A 20,715-nucleotide genomic window follows, 5' to 3' on the forward strand; every position below is an offset into this window, starting at 1 on the left:
ACTTAGACTTATATACAGCTTCTCAGTGCTTTATAGCCCTCTCTAAGCGGTTTACAAAGTTAGCATATTGCCCTCAAAAACTGGGCCCTCATTTTAATGACTTCGGAAGGATGGAAGGCTGAGTCAACCTTGAGTAGGTGAGAATCAAACTTCGAACTGCAGTCAATCGGCAGTCGGCAGAATAAGCCTGCAATACTGCATTCTATCTACTGAGCCACCACAGTTTTTAATGCACATCACTCAATACTCATCCTACACATATTTGTTTCATCCAAAATCTGAAATAATCAAACTGATCTGGGATTGAGTTCTGCTGCTCTGAAATGGCCTAACAGAATATTTGAGATGTGATGCAATGATTTAAAACAAAACATTTTCCTCCTTTTGTGTCTACTTCTCTCCTACCTATCAGGAGCCTTAGCACCCAAAATTGATTATTAACCACTTTAATAATCATGATTTAGATTGCTGCAAAATCCAGAGCAGCTTATTTATTGAGTAAGGAGCCATGTGGCACAGTGGTTAGAATGCAGTATTGCAGGCTAATTCTGCCCATAGCCAGGAGTTCAATCCTGATAGGAATGAAGATTAACTCAGACTTCCATCCTTCTGTGGTCAGTAAAATAAGGCTCCAGATTGTTGGGGGCAATATGCTGGCTCTGTAAACTGCTTAAAGAGGGCTGTAAAGCACTGTGAAGCAGTATATAAGTCTAAGTGCTATTGCTATTGATCTGTCATATTTATATTTCACATGCTCTCAATCAAACCAATCCATGGCAGCTTACAGTATAAATAAAAAATCATAAAGAAAACCATAGCAAACATTAAAATACATTAAAACTCATATAATTATATGTTAGATAAACAACAACAATCTGTAATAAAAACATAAAATCCATAGTAGCAATCTTAACGTCCAGATTTTTAGAAAGAAGCTTGCGTGTAAAAATGAACTTTTTACATTTCTTCTTAAAAAGAACCGGGAGGGTGGGGGTTCTGAAAATAGTCACACTGTAGAAGATCTTCTCTGATTATAAATCTATACACTATTAAAAATTGAATTCCTGTAACCTTTAACTGGGCAAAATGGTTCATCATAGGGCAAAACTTTCTAAAACAACGTACTCAAATGGCCTAACTTATAAAATGTGTCAAAATCTGGGTTCCATTACTCCTGTGTAATTGAAATTTGGTAAATTTTATAAAACATTTTATGCTATAAAATATTACGGCATAATACCAAACATCATAAAACATTTCTGATGTTGGTGCTTGATTGTGCTGAATTTTCAGCAGATACATCTCTGAATGTATCCCAGCTTTTCCAGTAAAAGCAGTACATTAGAAGTTCTGTAATTGTTGAAGGCATAGAGGAATCTGATAAGGAAATGCCTCTGAAAGGATGACTCAAGGAGTCATGGATTGTCTACTATTTTATACAATGAACTTTTGAACTGAAGACTGTACGTCAGGCATGTCAAACTCGCGATGTCACATGATGTCACGCCATGTATCACGACTTTTCCCCCATTGCTGGCAATGGGGTGGGCGCAGTTTTGGTGTGATGCATCCAGCCCACGGGCTGGCAGTTTGACATGCCTGCTGTATGTTAACTTCAGAGGCACCCATTACAAGCCAGTATGGCATCAAAACATGATGTGCATCACACAATTATCATTTGCTCCACCAACACCACCATAACTAACTTTAAATATCTAGGTCAGAGACAGTACATGGTGATAACATTCATATTTCCATTCAGAGAAATATCCCAAAAATTGAAAAAAAGACCATTATAAAAGTCTTATGCACTGAAGAATCTTCCTACATTTGCAATAAGCACTAACTCCATACCTAAAATAGCATAAGCTTATGGTGCTGCAGATTGCCATAAAGAGGAATAGCTGGCAGTTATAAAGGTTGGAGTGGTAGGCAAAATTCTAAATGCTACAGTAACCTTTATAAGAATACAAGCAGTGAGTCTGCATAGTATAAATTATGATTCTGAATGTGTTACCCCATCTTTGTGAAATAAAGAATTTGATATTTCACTCTCCTCTTAAGATTTTGCTGTGCTTTATTAAAATATAAGCCTGGCCCTCCCTCTCCCTCCCTATCTCTCTCTCTCTCTCTCCCTCCCTCCCCCCCCCAGATTAGGGCTACAACTTTCTTTCTTTCTTTCTTTCTTTCTTTCTTTCTTTCTTTCTTTCTTTCTTTCTTTCTTTCTTTCTTTCTTTCTTCCTTCCTTCCTTCCTTCCTTCCTTCCTTCCTTCCTTCCTTTCTTTCTTTCTTTCTCTCCTCAGTTTTCTTTTACTCTCAGACCTTTGGTAGATGCTCAGATTTTAGAAGAACAGCTGTTTTTTAGAATGAGACACTGGTAGTATTCAAGCCAAACCATGCTAGCTTTTCTGATAATACCCAAGGTTATCAGCACTGTAAGTTATTCCTTCATATGAAATTTGCATGATATCATCATCCAACTATAGACCTGCTGTGTTCACCTGATGCACATGTTATATTTTCCAGATTATAGAAAGTGTACTTTTTTTAAAAAAAGAACTCTCTTTTTCACCTTTCTGGTTATAGGCACCAAATTAGCTTAAACATTTGGAGAATTACAGGATTAGTGAAATATTATCTAGCATTGTCTATGGAGATTCTCAGTCATCCAAGTCATGATTATCCCAAAGGTGCTTTTGAAGAGGAAACTAGACTTTCTTGTTGTTGTTGTTTTGAAGATGTTTCACTTCTCATCCAAGAAGCTTCTTCAACTCTCTGAAGAAGCTTCTTGGATGAGAAGCAAAACGTATTCAAAGAAAAATGGAAATCCAATTGCCTATTGAAAAAGCACCTTTGGGATTATCCAGCATTATTCTTTCCTTTCATTGGGAGTTTGAGCCCAATAATTCTCTAAAATTAAAAGTGATTGCTTACCGGTCTATACAGCTACCTATGTACCTAGCTCAATTTTTTTACTGAGTTAAAACAGATGCTTTCTGGATTCTCTCTTCCTATTTGTCCTCCAAGAGTAGGAGAAAAAGATGTAACTGTTGGAGGAACTGTTGGCCACCCATCTTCAGTTTCCCAGCTTAGAGAGTTACATCTACTAGTATGTTCAGAATACAGCAGGATCTGCACACAAGTCTTGTGAATGTGGAAAGCCCATTATCGTGAACCATCACCACACCGGAAGTCAGCATGTCCTGATGCTTGTTATGGATGGCTCGTCTGAGTTTTTGTAACGTTTCACAGTAAACTTCTGAACTGATGGTCGAACCATGCTCCATGAACTTCACTAGCAGTACTCCTTTGGCATCCTCACATTTGGCAGGATTTTCTATGGGACCACTTCCGGTGTGGTGTTGGTTCACGATAATGCTTGCCCGCACACCGCTAGATGCACCTAAGAACTTTTGAAGCAGTTCCGTTGGGATGTTTTTGATCACACACACCCCCACTAGCCCAGATTTGGCATTGAGCAACTACTACTAAGGAATTTCAAACCTTGTAAGACGTTATGACAAGTGCCTCAATTTGAATGGTGATTATGTCTAAAAGTAATGTAATGTTGTAGTTTTCTAATTGTGTAATAAAAGCTCTGTATCTGCGAGTGTCTGTCATTGATAACCAAACAGAGGTTTATTTCTGAATTGCCCTCATATTAAAGGTATTGTTGCAGAATGTAAGCTGTTCTAAGTAAAGCTGCCTTTTGCAATTGACTGATTTTGTCAATTATTGTCAATTGACGGACAATTGTCAATTGATTGATTTTTGACAATGTCCATGATGTTCAAGTCACGTTCCAGCTGTTTTGGGATTGCACCCAAGGTGCCTATTTTTATTGATACCATCTTTGCTTTCCTTTGCCATAAGTCACTCTATTTCTATTTGCAGGTCTTTGTATTTTATGATTTTCTCCAGTTCTTTCTCCTATTATTACTTTTTAAAGAGAAAAGCAGGGTAGGCTCAATAATTAAAAATTCCTAGTGAGATGTCAAATAGAGGATGACACACTCCACTTCAAACTTTACAGTTTACTACTATTTTTTTTTAAAAAAACTTAATAGTCTGTATTTCCACAGCTTGAAGGCCTATTACTCTACTCAATAAGATTTGTAGTTTGGTCCCCATCTCAGCCAAATTGACAATAAATAAATAAATAAGTAGGTGGATATTAAAAGACTCAGAAGGGAAACAAGAAATAACATGTTTTTTAAAAGTACAAAAGATAGAGACTTTTCAGTAGGGAATTCAATCCACTCAACATTCAGCACAGAGAGCTGCAACAGTGATAAGTTCTGGTTTCCTTAACATTCCTCTCAAAGATAGTTTATTTTTATTCCTTTTAACTTATTGTGATGGAATGTAGTAAGGAAGTGGATTCTCAAGAGGAAGGGGATGCATTCCAGAGGAGTAAGTGGTAACTCGGTCTGAATGTTACCTGTGAGAGAAAGAGGATGAAGACAGCCCCTCCCTAATAGTTCACAGAGTGTAATGTAGATGCAGATAGTAAAACCCTCAGTCTGGCAAGGTTTTATCTATAGGGGTGAAACAAGAAAGAACTCAGCTTGGAAGAATCGCATGTCCTTCTTGATTTTGGCATTCTGTCACTTACCAATTACAGCTATCTTATAACTAGTCAAACTATTTTATCTGACGTTGTTTCCCAAAAAACAGATCAACCAAATTTCATTACATTTTTTTTAAAAAATCAATTTTAATTACCAATTTTTCTTTTGATATTTTCAGTTTTAAGAGGGGCTATTTATACAGTGGTTGACTGTCATATTAAATTGTATCAAAAAGCTTGACTCTGTTTTCAAAATATGATTTAAATCACAAAGAGCTACAAAAACAAACAAATTAGTCTGAACACTTTAAAATCTTTGGAAGTCACTGTAATAGACAAAGGGGAGGGAGCACACCTTTGTACTGGAACAAAGTATAGAGAAGAAATTTTATGAGTTTAACATGGTAAACAGTAACAATTAAAGTTGACACTCTAAGGCAGGGATGTCAAACTGCCGGCCCACGGGCCGGATACATCACGCTGAAACTGTGCCCTCCCCATTGCCGGCAATGGGGAAAAAAAGTCACAATACAACGCAACATGTCACATGACGTTGCGAGTTTGAGACCCGTGCTCTAAAGAAAGCACAAAACTTATTAATGCATCCCATTTCTCAAAACCATTTAAAAAAAAAAAAATTAGCCAGGTCTTATCATTTTTAGCACGGAACAGACCCAGCAAAGCCCAAGAAAAGTAAAATCAAAACAGTGACCCCCTTCTAAGATGCCATAGCATTTTTTTAAATCAGTTTTTCACTGATCCAGAATAAATATGCACATGTTTCTAGAATGAAAACAAAATTGTTCCAAAAGTAAAAACTAGCAAGTGTCACTTGTTTCACAGAGCTTATAGTTACAAAGTGTCTTTTCTAAGGGAATAGTAACCAACAGCTTGGCCTGACCCGTTAAAAGAGCTTGATCTCATGGCACAGCTGCAGGTAATTAAGTAGCCTGCAAGTTCTGATTGAAAGAATGAGTGCGCCCAAAGAGAAATTTCCTGGGGGCTTTGTGCATCTTAGCAGCAGGGTAATTAGTTACACAGTTAGAGAAGTGCCCAGAGATGTTTAATGGGCCACATGAAGCCTGTCAGACTGCAGTCACTTTGTGCAACTCTTAGTAATCTTCCTTAAGGACCTATGGAGTAAACTGACAACAAACCCACCAAGAATTTAGTTCAGTTTAGTAAGGCACCATGATGTTACAGCTGGAAGATGGCAAGAGAGGGGTTATTATTAAGCCTACCACTTACCCTTTGATCTTTGCCACTACTAGCCAAGAGAAACTGGCAAATTCCTCTTGATCGCTGCAAATTAGAGACAGGCAGTCAACCCCACAGTCCACAGGCTCCTGGCAGTTCCCTTAAAGCTTTTTTTTGTTTTGTTTTGTTTTTTTGTTTTCTGCATTTTCAGGAGAACAACTGTTGTCATTGGCTGCCAATTTTGAGCATCACCACCAAGGTTTTGCATCCATGTGTTGACAAGATTCGCAAATGAATGAGAGAGTATTTTGAGCAATTTCCAGAGGGGCTGTGGAAGAATATAGGTTACTCTTTGGGAGGAAGTGTTTACTTTGTTGGTTTTTTACTGCTCCTATGCTGTAGCACTCTGAACAAACTGATTTACACAGCTTAGCAGAATGGATCATGTCAAAAAGTGGAATAGTAACTTTCCCATTTCCAAGCAACATAGCCCTTTCAGAAAATTTAACCCACTACATGCCACCACTGAAAGGTCCCTATCCTCTACCAATTGTGGAGCAGTATCCAGAGCAATGTCTTAGCTAATAAGCATGTAACATCAGCAAGTTCACATGAGACACAGTTTAGAATTCCACCTGTTGCCATATTCTGTACGAGCTGTAGTTTTCAAGCATCCTTCAACAGACTGCCCCAGACAGGTGAGAGACAGTAGTAGACTAATCCAAGCACTAGCTATCTCTAGGCCAGTGGTTCTCAACCTTTTTAATGCCACGACCCCAACCGGTCATAAGTCGAGGACTAAACTGGTCGTAAGTCGAGGACTAAACCGGTCGTAAGTCGAGGACTAAACCGGTCGTAAGTCGAGGGCTACCCAACCGGTCGTAAGTCGAGGACTTTCCCTGCCCGGGGGCGCCGCGCATGTGTGGTTCCACCCCCTGCGCCGGCCAAGGTGTAGCTGGCAAGCGGCAGAGACGGAGCAGGCCGACCACCAGCTGGCCCAGCCCAAGGGAGGTAAGGCACCCGCCGGAAAAGGGGAAAAAAATGGCGGACAGTCTTGCTTGGCGACCCCCGTGAAATGGTTGATCGACCCCAAATGGGGTCGCGACCCATAGGTTGAGAACTGCTGCTCTAGGCAGATTAGTTTTACCCTATTGAGGGTATACAATCAACCACTTCAACCTCTTTGGAGAGTCTGAAACAGGAGGAGCTCAAGCTCTTTACATGACTGACACCTCTCCCTCATCCCAAAAAGTCAATATTGCTTTACCACATGTCTTTTGTGCAGATTAACTTTTATTCAGGAGTCATTCTGTCAACCATCCTAAAAATTGCCAGAACAAAGGTTCTCTCACGGTCAATAGACTAAATAAAATATTCTTCTGTTTCTTAAAGGCATATCTCATCCAAAGAATTCAAGGTTCATTTAATCATTTCAACTTTAATGTAAACAACTACTGTATTGTGCAGAGATACTTTAAAAGAAGATAAATTTGCAAATTGGCCCAGTTAATGTAAGTCAGTTTTAGTATCTAAGCTTTGTTCTTGAACCTGTTCTGACACAAAATAACCCTGTATTTATCCAAAAAGAATAAAAAGAAGAGAACAGCCAGAAGTATCCTGAGCATCTAAGCTGATGGGTCTTCTTCTTTTAGTCACCCTCAACTTCAAAACAAATAGTTCTGCTTATCAATTGAGATAATTACTCCCTTTCATGTGTCCTGCTGTTTTAGTAGAAATGATACTTCTGTAAATTACAAAGAGCAAGTCCCCAGCTGTGTGTCCCATCATTTTTCTTTCATTTCATTTCCTTGGTTTTTTTTAAATCCAATTACAAGGCCAACTTTTTTGTTTCAAGAAGGAAATCTGTATAAATAACCTGCATTTTTCCATCACCCCCCAAAATACTGAGTGTTGCAACCGCTTTAAAAAAGACGGACACGAGCAAAAGCAGAAGAAAATACAGTCTCCTTTGAAATAGGTTTTTCAAGTGTGTTATTTGTCTTTTTTCAGAGTATTGCTGAGAAATGCTGGGAATCTGCCATACCTTAAATTGCTCGGGATAGAGAATAATTCAGGCCATCCACTTACATATTAAATTGCCATATTTATCTGCCAAACTGATTCCCCTGCCCCTTCACTGAATGGATCCTTATCTGTTGATGAAAATATAACTTGCTGAAAATAAAGCAGTGAGCAGAGAGGGCTATATAATGGCAAACATCCCTGCTGAAAAAATGTGGATACATTTGAAAATTAGCCACCACTGAAGAGGAGCTTTTTTCCCCTAATAATAGACACCTCCTCCACTCATCACGCTGGAGAAGCACTCTTCCTTCCTTCACATTCTTCCTCTGGCCTCATCCCATGTCATCCTTCACTCTCTTCCTTTCCCTTGTCCACTCACATCTTGGACATAAACTGCTTCAACTCCTCCCCTCAGAATGCCGCTATAGGGCAATGCATGCCCAAACAACTAGACACAGGGACAGTTTTTACCCTTTGTGCCATCACTCTACTAAATACCTAATTACCACAGTACTGTCTTACCTCTAATGATATTTACCCATATAGTAGAGCTGTATTACTATTATTCTTCTCATCTTTCCTATTACCTTCTCCTATTGGTATCTTATAATTATATTACTTTGGTCTTTATATATACACGGAGAGCTTATAAACGGGAGACAAAATTCCTTGTGTGTCCAATCACACTTGGCCAATAAAGAATCCTTCTCCTTCTCCTCCTCGTTTCTTTTTCCCCATATTTATTTTGATTTGCTTTTCTTCATTTTTTTCCCCCCAATTGGAAAGAGGGAAGGGAATCTGTATAGGAGCATGTACTTATACTATACTTCTCTACCTTTTGTGTATGTGAGAATATACAAATGAAGATAATTAATTATTTAAATCATGCATCTTATTTATTCACAATCTAATCAGCAGCTTTTTATCCAATTAATATTAATTTCATTTGTTCCCAGACCATGCTACTTTTAAAAATGTAGATTCTAAATTTATTTAAGGTATTGGAAAGGAAGAAGTGGAGAGGGAAGAAATGTATCTGCTTTGAACAACAAATGGGACTTTTGACTGTTCATGGTTTCTTTCTACCTTCTTTTGGGGTGCCATCTTAAATGTGAAGTCAATTTTCTTTTGAGCAATATGGCATCTGAACCAACTGATTTGTATTTATTAGCTATCTGCAATAGATTTGCCACCATTCCTATCTCTTACTTCTTTAACAAAACATAACAGCAACAAGAATAAAATTTCTCTCCCCATGCAGTTTTATTAGTTTTATTTGTATAATACAATCTTCAATAAAACTATGAACAAACGTCTCTGTTCTTGAAACTGTATGGTTAAAATGCAGAAAAAAATGGGATTATCAAGAGTGGATTTTTGTCTGGAAGGACTGTAAGTATCATTCCGTATAGTCTCAGAAAGCATTCTTTCTTCCTTTTTTCAGCTCTATTAGAAAGCTTTCTCTACCATTCTGTGTGTTTGTGCGCGTGCGTGCATGTGTGCGCACCTTTGAGTCAATGTTGACTCATGATAACTGTCCCAGTAGGTCCTTGCAGGTTTGTTTGTTTTTTACAAGATTCAGAAGTGGTTTGCCTTTTTTTTTTTTTTTTCCCTCCTACCCATCATGAGCAACCTGGCTAAGGAGAGCAAGCACAGCAGCAGCAGCTTTGAGGAGGAGATAAGTGTAGCTGGGCGCCTCCTTGGGGAAGTGGGGCTGGGCTTGGTGCAAGTGCTCGAGGACCAGGCTGGGCGTTTGACCTCTGCTGCCCAGGGCTCTGGGCAGCCCACACCACCATTCAGCCCCCACACATGGCCTGAGAGGAACAGTAAGGCTCTTCCAGTGGACCATGCCTTGGCACTTGCCCTGGTCCCATCCCCTTCTGCCAGAGACCCTCAGATCTATCCCACTCCTGCCCAGGCCCCCACAGGCACCCTTGACGCGAACAATGTAGAGGTGGCCATGCCCACAGTAAGCCACACCCACTCCATCCACGCCCACCCAGTAGGCCACACCCACCATGGCCACACCCACACAGCCCCCCAAGGGCAACCGCAATGCTGATGCGGTCCTCAATGAAATTGAGTTTGACACCCCTGCAACAGGGCATGGGTTATCTCCTATATTATCATGCTGCTCCTGATTTTATTTATTTAACATACTGATATGCCCTGAACTGGCCTGGAAGTTCTTCATGCAAAGGAAGGGAAAACTTAATCCCTCCCTGAAGTTACAGCACCGTACCTTTACTATAAACAAAATTCAAAAGTAGAGCAGCACTCCAGACATTCTATGTGTTTTTCAGTACAGTCTGTCTGTGTTTTCTAAAGGGTCAGAAAGCTGACTCAGAGCTAAAGAACTGCTATGATTCATGGACAGCTAAGCCTCCCACAACCACACTCCAAACAAAAAGGCATTATCACAAACTGCTTTTGAGAATACTATTTATCACCTGGCATTATCAGCTTTTCCAAAGAAGAAAAACTATAAATCCAAGTAGGGATTGTGGAGATTTTGGAATTCTTAGGAGTCCAGATGACACAAATACATGTTTTGAATCTATTTCTGTGTTCCCAAGTAATGCTTATTTCCAGGAAGACTATGTAAAGCCAGACAGCAGGTTGAAGTTATGTATTGCCTGATGGTACTTGTGGTTATATTTGAAGAAGCTTAAAACAAGCTTCTGTCTGCCACCACAAGTATGAACTGATCTCAAGTAGTTTGGATGTTTCATAGGAAGACTGACTTGTCCTTATTCACAGAAAAGTTATAGCTAAAGAACTGTGAATTGCTGGCAGTTTTTCTTTCAGAGGGCAAGGAACAGCATGAAGCATATGCATGTATGTATGTATCTATATAGAGAGATTTGGAGGGGGGGTGGTCTTTTCTCACCCAAAGCATTTATCACCAACAACTATGATCTTATCCACAGTCGGCCACATTCTACCATTTTAATACTCTTATCTCTTATCCACTTGGCTACTTAGATCAGAATGCTAAATTTGTCAGGTTTTGTTTTTTTTTCATTTTTAATTTGTACTGATAACTTGGAAGTGGGTAAAACTTTTTCCTTGCTTTGCACACACACAATCCCTGATCAATTCTCATATGTCCTTGTTGCCCAAAGATTTCATCTTTCCCTGGCTATCATAATAGCTTGTTCTGAAAACACTTTGCTCTTTCAATTCTGAAATTTAGGAGATATATCTTTTCTGTTTAGCCTTCATCCTCCGGTTCATATCTTGCTGGTACACATATCCTCTTTAATTTTCTCATTTTAATGTGTATGCTTGATATTACTAACTCATGTTCCCATCCATCATCTACATCTGGAAATTGTCCTGGCTGACTAGATTGGCCTTATTCATCTCTTATTTCCTACTACCCAATCCAATTTGTTGCAATATTGTATATCTAAGGATGCCATGTGTAAAATTTCCTGAACTGGATTTCTTCTGTATTATTTATTACCAGAGCAGAATTATTAGCAGAACAAGAGGGACATCATTTGCTTTGACAAGACAATGTACTGCACTTTTTAAAGCAGAGGAGCAATGAGCTTTGTACCAACAAGGCACTTGGCCAATACAGAGTATCTCTTCTGGAACATCTCCCTTCAAACGGAAATTCACTAGATACCTGTTTTTCCACTAAAGTGGCTACTATGTCATTTGACAAAGCTGTTTCAAAGGAACGTTTCTACCATCTTTTTGTCAGAGGCAAGACCAACAGCAGCTACAACTTGCCATCTCAAAAGCAGTTCTATTTGTGGCTGTTTTGTTACAGAAAATAAGATCACGCTCCAATGTAAACTTATTTACTTATTTTATCATATTTTCATATTGTCCTATTTCACACAGGTTAGGGTGATATACAATTAAAATTAAGACATATTACAATAACTAAATAGATAAAATGATATCATAACATAATCAATAACGTCATGCAAAATTGTATATCAATAAAAAGAAGGTTGCAGAAATAAAAGAGCCGTGTTGGCACAGTGGTTAGAATGCAGTGTTGCAGGCTAATTCAGCTCACTGCCAGGAGTTCGATCCTGACTGGCTCAAGTTTGACTCAGCCTTCCATCCTTCTGAGGTTGATAAAATGAGGACCCAGATTGTTGGGGGCAATATGTTGACTCTGTAAACTGCTTAGAGAGGGCTGTAAAGCACTATGGAGCGGTATAAAAGTCTAAGTGATATATTGCTCTAAAGCTATACTGATCTCCAAATCTCCTGTGCTAACCTCATGGCACACATTACAATGCAAAACACTCATAAAGCATTAATTAATCTATTATATTAAAGCATTGTTCTAGAGAGCCAGCATGGTGCCATGGTTAAGATACTGGACAGTGAATGGGGAAACTCAGGCTTCCCTTGGCAGAGTAAACCAATTGGGTGATCTTCGGGTAGTCATTCTCTCTCAGTGTTAAATCATTGTCTAGTTCTGTAACAAGCTGGCTAAGAAACAAAACTCCATGTTGCAACCTGCATTGGTAAGTTTTGCTGTAAGAATTAGGCACATGCAGTGCAAAATAGGTTGGCCCTGAAACTAAGCAGGACAACATTAATAAAGTATTTTTAATGATTTTTAAACACTAACCACTCACTCCAACTTGATTACAACATAATAAGACGTATCCCAACAACCATCAGGGAAGAATGATCATTTGCAAGGTAGTCCTTTCAGAAGTGTGCTTCACACGCACAATTAAAAAAAAATCTCATACTTAGCTCTTCAGAGTTTACGGTGTCAGATTTAAGCAATGCAAAGACATCTGAGTTCAACAGAGTTGAACTCATTCTGACTTCAAGAGAGAATAAAAGACACGGTTCGGCCACTGTCAGCAATAAAACAGTGTAAGGGAAGAACAGGGCGAGTCTATTTTTTTCATCTCAACCAAATGAAGAGGGAAGAAAAATCATGCAAACTAAGTCCCTATATATTGAATTGTCATGCAAGAGTCATTCCACCTGTAGTGCTTCACACTGCCACTACAAACCATTTTAGCATGGCCCCAAGTATTAATAAATAGATTAGCTCTGCATCGAAAAGAAGCTGGTATGACTCTCATCACATGAAACATTTTCTCCTTTGAACAAAATACTTAATATTATCAGACCACCCGGAATCCATTCTGTTAACAACAAAGATTAAATTGTTCTTTCCTCTATAAAACACAGGCTGCCATTTTACAATCAAACTTTTTGCCAAGAGAGGCATTCCAAGCTCCACTACATTCATGTAGGACCTTACATTTCTAGCAAACTTATTTCATTATTTCCCACCAGGATCCTTTTCTATTTGGTGAAGTTGATAAAAGCAAACTCTGACAGATGATAACAAGAAATTCACATATGTGTCAATTTGATGGCTCTTGTTTTTCAGGGGGGGAAAAAAAGCCTTTATTTTTTTCTAGCAGATAACCATCAGTGGTAAGTTAACATTTCACTATACAAGTTAATAATTTGATGATAAGAAGGAGGGGAAAATGATATTGTAACCTGGGTGATATTTGCTTTCTCACTTGCTACATATATAAAGTAGCATTAAAGAAGCTGAATAGCGAAGCTGTTGCTCTGACTTACTACTTACTTACAAATTGTTTTAAATGATGTATATGTATATGTATATGTATGTATACATAGAAAAGCCTGCTTGTCTGCTTTATTTATGGTAGGCTCTACTTCCCTGTAATATCAAATTTATTCTGGGTGTAAATATGCCTTTGTTTTACTTTTCAAGTGAAGCCCTTAAAAGCAAATTCATAGCTGTCAATCCTGTCTTAAACACATGTGACATTATGCGAGTGTTTGCTAAACTCTCAATAGGCTAACATGCAACCAGCAGAGTTAGTCAACTGAAGAATTGTCAGAGAGAATTGCAGCTAAACAAAGGAGACATTCACGCTATATTCTGTAGTGAAACACAGCATTAAAACCAGCTTTGCACAGGGGGAAGGGAATTGGTACTTTTAAGCAGCTGTGTTGACCTCATGTGTTGAAAGGAAGTGCTTACAAAAGAACAGCCAAAAAGAAAGAGAGAGAGAGAGAGAGAGAGAGAAAGAAAGAAAGCACACCCTGTTCACAAAGCAAGAAAATAGTTCAGGGTGATGGAGCTTTTCTCTCGCCATGAAACTGTACAAGATTATATGGCTTACCAAAGGCACTCCATTAGGTGGCACTTAGAGCCGGTTCATCTTACAGTAATGAAAAGCTGGTGTAAACAAATGCATCTGACCTACATTTCATTTGATGGAGAGAAATGGGAAAGATTTCATTTTCCCTTAGCATTTGCTTTGTTGTGTGCATAAACAAATAGCCACAACAGCAGGAAATATAGAGGAGAAGGCTCTGGTGGGTGAATGCTTTCCCAAAACTTATTAGCAAAATATCTCTCTTACTGATCAGAATTTCCATGTGACATATTCCTACTTGAGATGAGTGTATCATCTTCTCTCTTTTCCCTATCCACAATCTATTTCCACCCATTTAAGACACTGATGAGTGAATATTTTTTTATCAATGCCGCATCCTAAATCTTTGGAAATACTTTTGTTCCTTCCGGTCCATTTTCAGAGATGCTGAGGGGGAAATGAAAGATATAACACACCTGGAACATTCATTGATAGTCTCTCATTACTTCTGCACTGCAGTAGGATCCTCCTTTTCTAATGGCATCTTAAGGATGCATGGTCAGGAAGTGAAGAAATTTACCTGCAGATAGTAGATACAAACACTTTTCGTCGTTCTTTGTCTTGTTTTGTTATTGGCTTACCTGGTATTCATTTGGCCAGAAGGTGCTGACAGCCAGTTCTGCCCGTAGCCAGTCTTTGCCAGTGGAGCCGGTCACGTTCCAAATGGGGTTCGCCAGAGGACCTTTGTTCACCCTAACCAAGATGTTCAGAGTCCCAGGGCTTGTCCCTTTCTTACTATACAAAAGGTAGCTGAAGTCAATACAGTGGGTATCGTTCTCTTTCATGTTAGGAAGTTGAAGTCGAGCCTTTTCTCCATGGCTGTGGTGTGAAGAGTCCACTATCATGTAGGAACCTGACAAGAGAAAAAGAAGGACCAGCAACAGGTAAATAATGAGATACAAGTCAATTCATTCAGAAGACAATGGGGATTGATCCCTGTTTTCATAATAAGGTGCACACACTTATTCCCATGAGCATCGCCATTTTAGAAATAGCTTTCTTTTGCAGTTATAGCCGTTTGCAGAGCCAAGCAGGTGATTGCAGGCAAGCATTCCTGTAAATGTGTCTCTGTGTACTTTTTGGAATGTGCAAAAAGCAATTTATGCCCACATTTTGTGCCTCTCTCTGCGGAAAAATCAACTAATTAACAAAAGCAAAAATATTTTACAGGTAATTTTTTTTTACCCATAATACTTTTATGGAAAAGTCATTTTAATCAAGAGTCATTATTAAAATTAACACTGAACTTTTTGTCTGGACCTTTTTCAGAATGTGGCCTCTGACTATCAATTTTGCATTTGTGTGTTCTTGTCGGAAGTGGGAAAATAGCAAGAACTGGTTTCAGTGGGAGTTGACAATCTCCAGTAAAGAAACTGGAAGGTGTGCTTATAGATATTGTTCTGCCCCATCTTCCTCCTTTGTGTGGATTCATTTTTAGTATAGGACTTTTTTCTTTTTGGGATTATCCTTTTAGGATAACATTTCAGTTGCTCAATTTATACCTTTTTTTGCTGGGCATTGTTATGGTCCAATTATTATGAGAATCTAACACACTCATAAGTGTTCCTGCTGGAACAAACACTTGGTTCATCTAGTCTAACCAACTGCACAAGGGATATACTAATTTCCCAGCAGAGACAGTCATACTACCATCATGACTATTCTCTTAATAAGCACAATACTAGAAGAAGAAGAAAAAAAGTCTGACAGGCAAATACATACTTACAAACCACCAGAGGGCTCAATATTTGGAATTTTTTAAAGAAAATACATTAAAGAAAATAGCAAGTTGCCAACACTGAAGCTTCCAAAATTATTTTATCTACATTTATATGCAGTGGAGTTAGTCTGCATGCTAACCTGCTTTCGGGAGTGATTTCATTTACTACTTTTGAAAATGAACTTGATGTAATGCAAGTTTGAGACGTTATTGCTCAATGAAAATAAAAAATAGGTCAGCATTTGACAGAAAATTCAGCATTTATTTTATCTGTGAGCAGATCTTAATCACTATTTGAAATACTTTGGGGACAGAAAAACATCTTAAATTCTATTACTGACAGAATTATCTAAGGAAAAAACAAATGAATATGAAGCTATTAAAGTTCACTGGCTTTTTATATTTTGATTAAGCACATTGAATGCAGTGGAGTTGTAACTTTTTGAGAAAAGTTTGCACGACTGCGCTGGCTGCTGCCCAACCTAATTTTTACTTGTTTTTTTAAAAAAATCTGGAGATAATTGGGCACTAGGATATTTACAGCCATCATTACTGGCAATTTCTACACTGATGGATCAGAAATGACTTAACATAGCATATTAGGAGTTTCTAAATAAATGCTGTGGGATGCATAGAATTCAAATTGTTATGTTCTTATATTCAAAGAACATGCAGACACGTACCCCTAAGCATAAACTGATGAGATATGTCCTTGAGCACATTTTTACATATCTCCATTTGTGCTTAGAAGGCAGTTCCAAAACTGGGATATCAAACTTAATAGAGAGCAATATGTGAATTTTGGAGAGAACCTGTGGCTTTGGCTGATTAGTTGAGGATTGTAGGCTACACTGGGAAATGGAGGGAGAACAGTTCAGAAGTAAACAATAGTAAATCACATTTTTTACTATACTATTGCCAAAAAAACCCTTTGGAGATGTTTATAAAGACATCAGGACATTCCAGTAAATGTTGCGGTCCTTCCTAGATAATACAGAAGTAACCACTAACATATGGGTTATTATTAATTCGAGGCAAAGGGAGGGGGGAGTCAGAAAAACCATCAGAAATTCATTTGGCCCACTTTATTTATTAGGATTTGATTCACTTCCAGTTCATTTCTCGATATAGTTCAAAGTGCTGGCTTTTATCTTCAAAGCCCTAAATAAACTGATGCCAGGACAGCAGAAGACTGCATCCTTCCAAAATGAGCCCTTCCCTCTGTAGAATATCAAGACAGTTCTGCACGCATGCTACTATTTTCCAGAGTGCAACTATTGGATGCAAAGCACCTTTGTTTAAAAAAAGAAAGTGTCTCTAAAATCATGGAAGTTCCCTTTTCCAAGAGGCATGGAATCAGCTTTTAAGTTTCCAATAAACAGCTAAGATTTTTACGTTCTACTAATACTTTCATCCCTCGATTTTGTTCTAACCTGCATTTACTATCTCATAAGAGTTTAATAATTTTAATAATTTCAAGTGATATAATACGTGTATTTTATTATTGTATTGTTTGAATCAGAAAAGGGTACTGCAGTTCGCTTCTATATAAAGATATAGAAAGTTTCTGCATTCTGTTTCCAATAATTAATTATTGGAATAATAATTTTTAAAAATGATAATTATTTAATTATTCCCAAACAAAAATAATGACTTTACAATTGAAAAATATTTTTAAATCTATGTTATAGAGATATAAACTCACACATAAGACAACAAATGAAAAAAAATTCATCCTCAACATTCCCAACCCAAGGCCTAAAAGGAAACTCACATTTTCAGAATTCACTTTAAGCAGATCAAAGCAGCCAAACAAAAAATCCTCAAGGCAGGACTGTTTCCTGGTCCTTCTAAATGGCATTGTTTAATTGCCTGGACCCAGAACAAGATTTTGGCTTAATAACAGGACCCAAAGTGAGTAGATACTACAAGAGAAAGATAGTCTCTCACATAGTTAGGTCCTAGACTAGGGCATAATCATCAACCTCTTAAATTGTGTCCCAACACAGTTCATGCAACAGAGTTGTCTATGGACACAGTCGTTTGAACAAGATGTGTTTTTTAAAGGTAACATCAAGAAAATCTCATTCCAAAACATGATTGAGGCATGAATGACTGTGAGGAAAACCTCTTAGTTCTCTTAGTGCAGGAAGAGCACAATATTGCCACCTACTCCTCAAGCAGGAGATGACAATTCAGGAATTGACTGGCTAAGGATGAAAAGATGCAACTGAGTATCATCCACATACTGATAAACCCTAATCCCAAACTGCTGAGTTCCTCCATCAGAAAAAAAATAATACACAAAATTATAATAATTTATAATTTATACATACATAAAAGTAGTACAATAAACATTTCAAGGAATGGACGTCACAATTCATTACAATCATCCACAGCTAAATCTTATTGGTAAATTATTAGTTCATAAATTATTGATGACATAATTCTACATCCCACTGGATAATTGGGGCCACTCCAGAGTCCATTGGAGCTCAGTGACCAATAAACGTAAATAAATGAGTCTATTCTTCAATGCTGAGCAATACAAAAGTCCAACAGGTTGTGATAACTATCCATCCTGAGCAAGGGAAGGGCAACTGAAAAAGGGCCATTGGCTGGTTACCAGGAGACATGGTAATGTAATTCGTAATGTTGGTTTGTAAGCATACTTGGTTGGATTCACTTGGTCAGATTTACTTCCAACAGGGCTTCAGATACCTCATCTGATTAAAGAAAAGTTGCCAGTTTGCTTCTTCTTCTGAAATGCAAAAGGCTATGCTAGTGCAGAACAAATTCCTTCAAGAGAGACAAACACTATGTCTACAAAGCATCTGCTCAGAAACTGGATGCTCCTGCTGTTTAATAGCTTGCCACTTCTTTACACTGCACCAGGGGAAAAACTGAAGGAAGGCTGGAATCAAAGCTTTTTTTTTAATCATTCCAATGAAATACATAGCAATAACAATCCTCCAAAACTTTAGGTTTTACCTGGATGAAATGAGATTACTTGAAGTGCAATCTGTTCCCTCCTTTGCCAGAATGCAATGCAAAGGATATAAAGTGACACTTTAAAAGATTCTCAGCAACACCGGAAGAATTTTGTTTAGCATTTACCCTTAAAATTGAATAGGCTTGAATACCTATGGAAAATATAGGTAGTCCTCAACTTATGACCACAATCGGCACCGAATTTCCAGTTGTATGATGCATGTAAGTATGAGGACAGGTCATAAATCATTTTTCCCAAGACGGTCATAACTTTGAACGGTTGTTAAACAAACAGTTGTAAATTAAAGACCACCTGTAGTTGTGTACTTCATACTCTATCTCATTTCAAATACAGCACTTATGTATTATTTTTGTCTATTTCATTTAATTTTATCCCCCTTTATTTTTTTTATGAACTTAAGGTAGTATATAGATTTAAAGTTCCCAACTCTTTCCCCCCCACAATAATCCTGCGAGGTAGATTGGGCTGAGACAGAGCAACAAAACCAAAATCAATCCACTGATTTTCACATCTAAGGGAGGGCTAGAACTCAGTTTCCCAATTTCTAGACCAGCATTTAACCACTATTGTACATCACACTGTCTGTTGAAATCACTGTCACAGTTATATTTGGAACAAGAGCTCACTTCACGAAAAACCTATGTTACAGATTACATTAAACTAAAAAAAAAAAAGATTATCCACATGTTCAAAACAATACTTTAAGAGTCGACTCTCACACAGTTTGGTCCACCATAATTTAGGACAATGGTGGTGAACCTATGGCACACGTGCCAAAGGTGGCACTCAGAGCCCTCTCTGTGGGCACACGTGCCATTGACCCAGCCTTGCCTCCCCCCATGACCCCCTCACCAGCAGCCCCCCTGGAGGAGAGTCGCCCCCGAGCGTGGCCCAGACGGAGCAGCGCAGCCAAGAACATGGCAGCCAGGCAGTGTAAACAAGACTCTGCCCTCATGCCCCATCCCGCACAGTTGATGCTGTGGGGCACAGAGGGCGTGGCCATGGCGCTGCTGGGCTACCTGGGTGATCTGCGGTGGGCCCTGGAGGCAGTGAGTAGCCCTGCGGGCAGGTGGGGTGGGGGACGAGGTAGGGGCAGAGCAGGGGCAGGGCAGGGTGTAGAGCAGGGCCAGGGTCAGTTTTTGGGCACTCGGTCTCTAAAAGGTTCGCCATCACTGATTTAGGACATCACTCTCAATCTAATTTTTTTTCTGGAAACAAGATGCTATAAAGGCTAGTTCTCTATAACATCAATAATAATAATACAATCTTATAGCTAATCATTAAAAGTCTTAAGCATCTGCTGATCAAAGGTCCCAATTTCACCATAGCTAATCTAGTGACAATTTTAGAGCCACGTTTCCACAAATTCCATTGGAATAAATAAGACTTCCACTATCCAAAAATCATTCATTTAGTTTGTTCAAGCACGCTCCTCAAAAAGGCAGTCTGTAAATTAAGAGAATTCTGAGAAAAAGGCTGCAGCCAGCAATCTCAGATTTTCCTTTTGTTGTGGAAAGTATAAATGATAAACTAAAGATGAAGTGTAGAGGCCCGATGCAACTCTTAGATTGCAGAATTTGAGCTATAATACAGTTTTGTCTGATAGAAGAAAAACCAATGCTTTGAAATGCTAAAAATAATGGAAGTTTCTCACAGTTAATGAAACACATTTCCTTTTCCTCAATACATTTAGTCACTACTACACACATCAATTGTGATTCCCTAAAGCCCTATAAATGTCTTGGCATGGAAGATGGTATGTTCTGGAGGCCCTGCATAGATTTTTGGTTTAGGTCTATTTTGTCTTGTTTTGACATATGACACCTGGAGATGAAAACAGCACACATACGTATTGCCACAGACAAATACACACCCATAATTTATAATGCCCATGAACAAGAATTCTTTTATGGTGCTCATTATGTTCACTGGAGTTGGGGGGTTGATACATTTCAATAAATGTAGTATTACTAGTAAGTGTATTACTAGC

At 38.5% G+C, this 20,715-nt stretch overlaps 1 protein-coding gene across 1 annotated transcript in view; it reads right to left on the minus strand.

Moving 5' to 3' along the window:
* The window catches only part of LOC114922577 (receptor-type tyrosine-protein phosphatase kappa-like), a 219,853-nt gene that overhangs the window by 160,995 nt on the left and 38,143 nt on the right, over positions 1 to 20,715 (minus strand). Inside the window, exon 3 of the mRNA XM_029284186.1 lies at positions 14,574 to 14,845. Coding sequence (XP_029140019.1) covers positions 14,574 to 14,845 — 272 coding nt within the window. The remainder of the gene's footprint in view (positions 1 to 14,573; positions 14,846 to 20,715) is intronic.

Source organism: Protobothrops mucrosquamatus, unplaced genomic scaffold (genome assembly GCF_001527695.2).
Source record: "Protobothrops mucrosquamatus isolate PMUCROS unplaced genomic scaffold, P.Mucros_1.0 scaffold416, whole genome shotgun sequence".
Taxonomy (NCBI): domain Eukaryota; kingdom Metazoa; phylum Chordata; class Lepidosauria; order Squamata; family Viperidae; genus Protobothrops; species Protobothrops mucrosquamatus.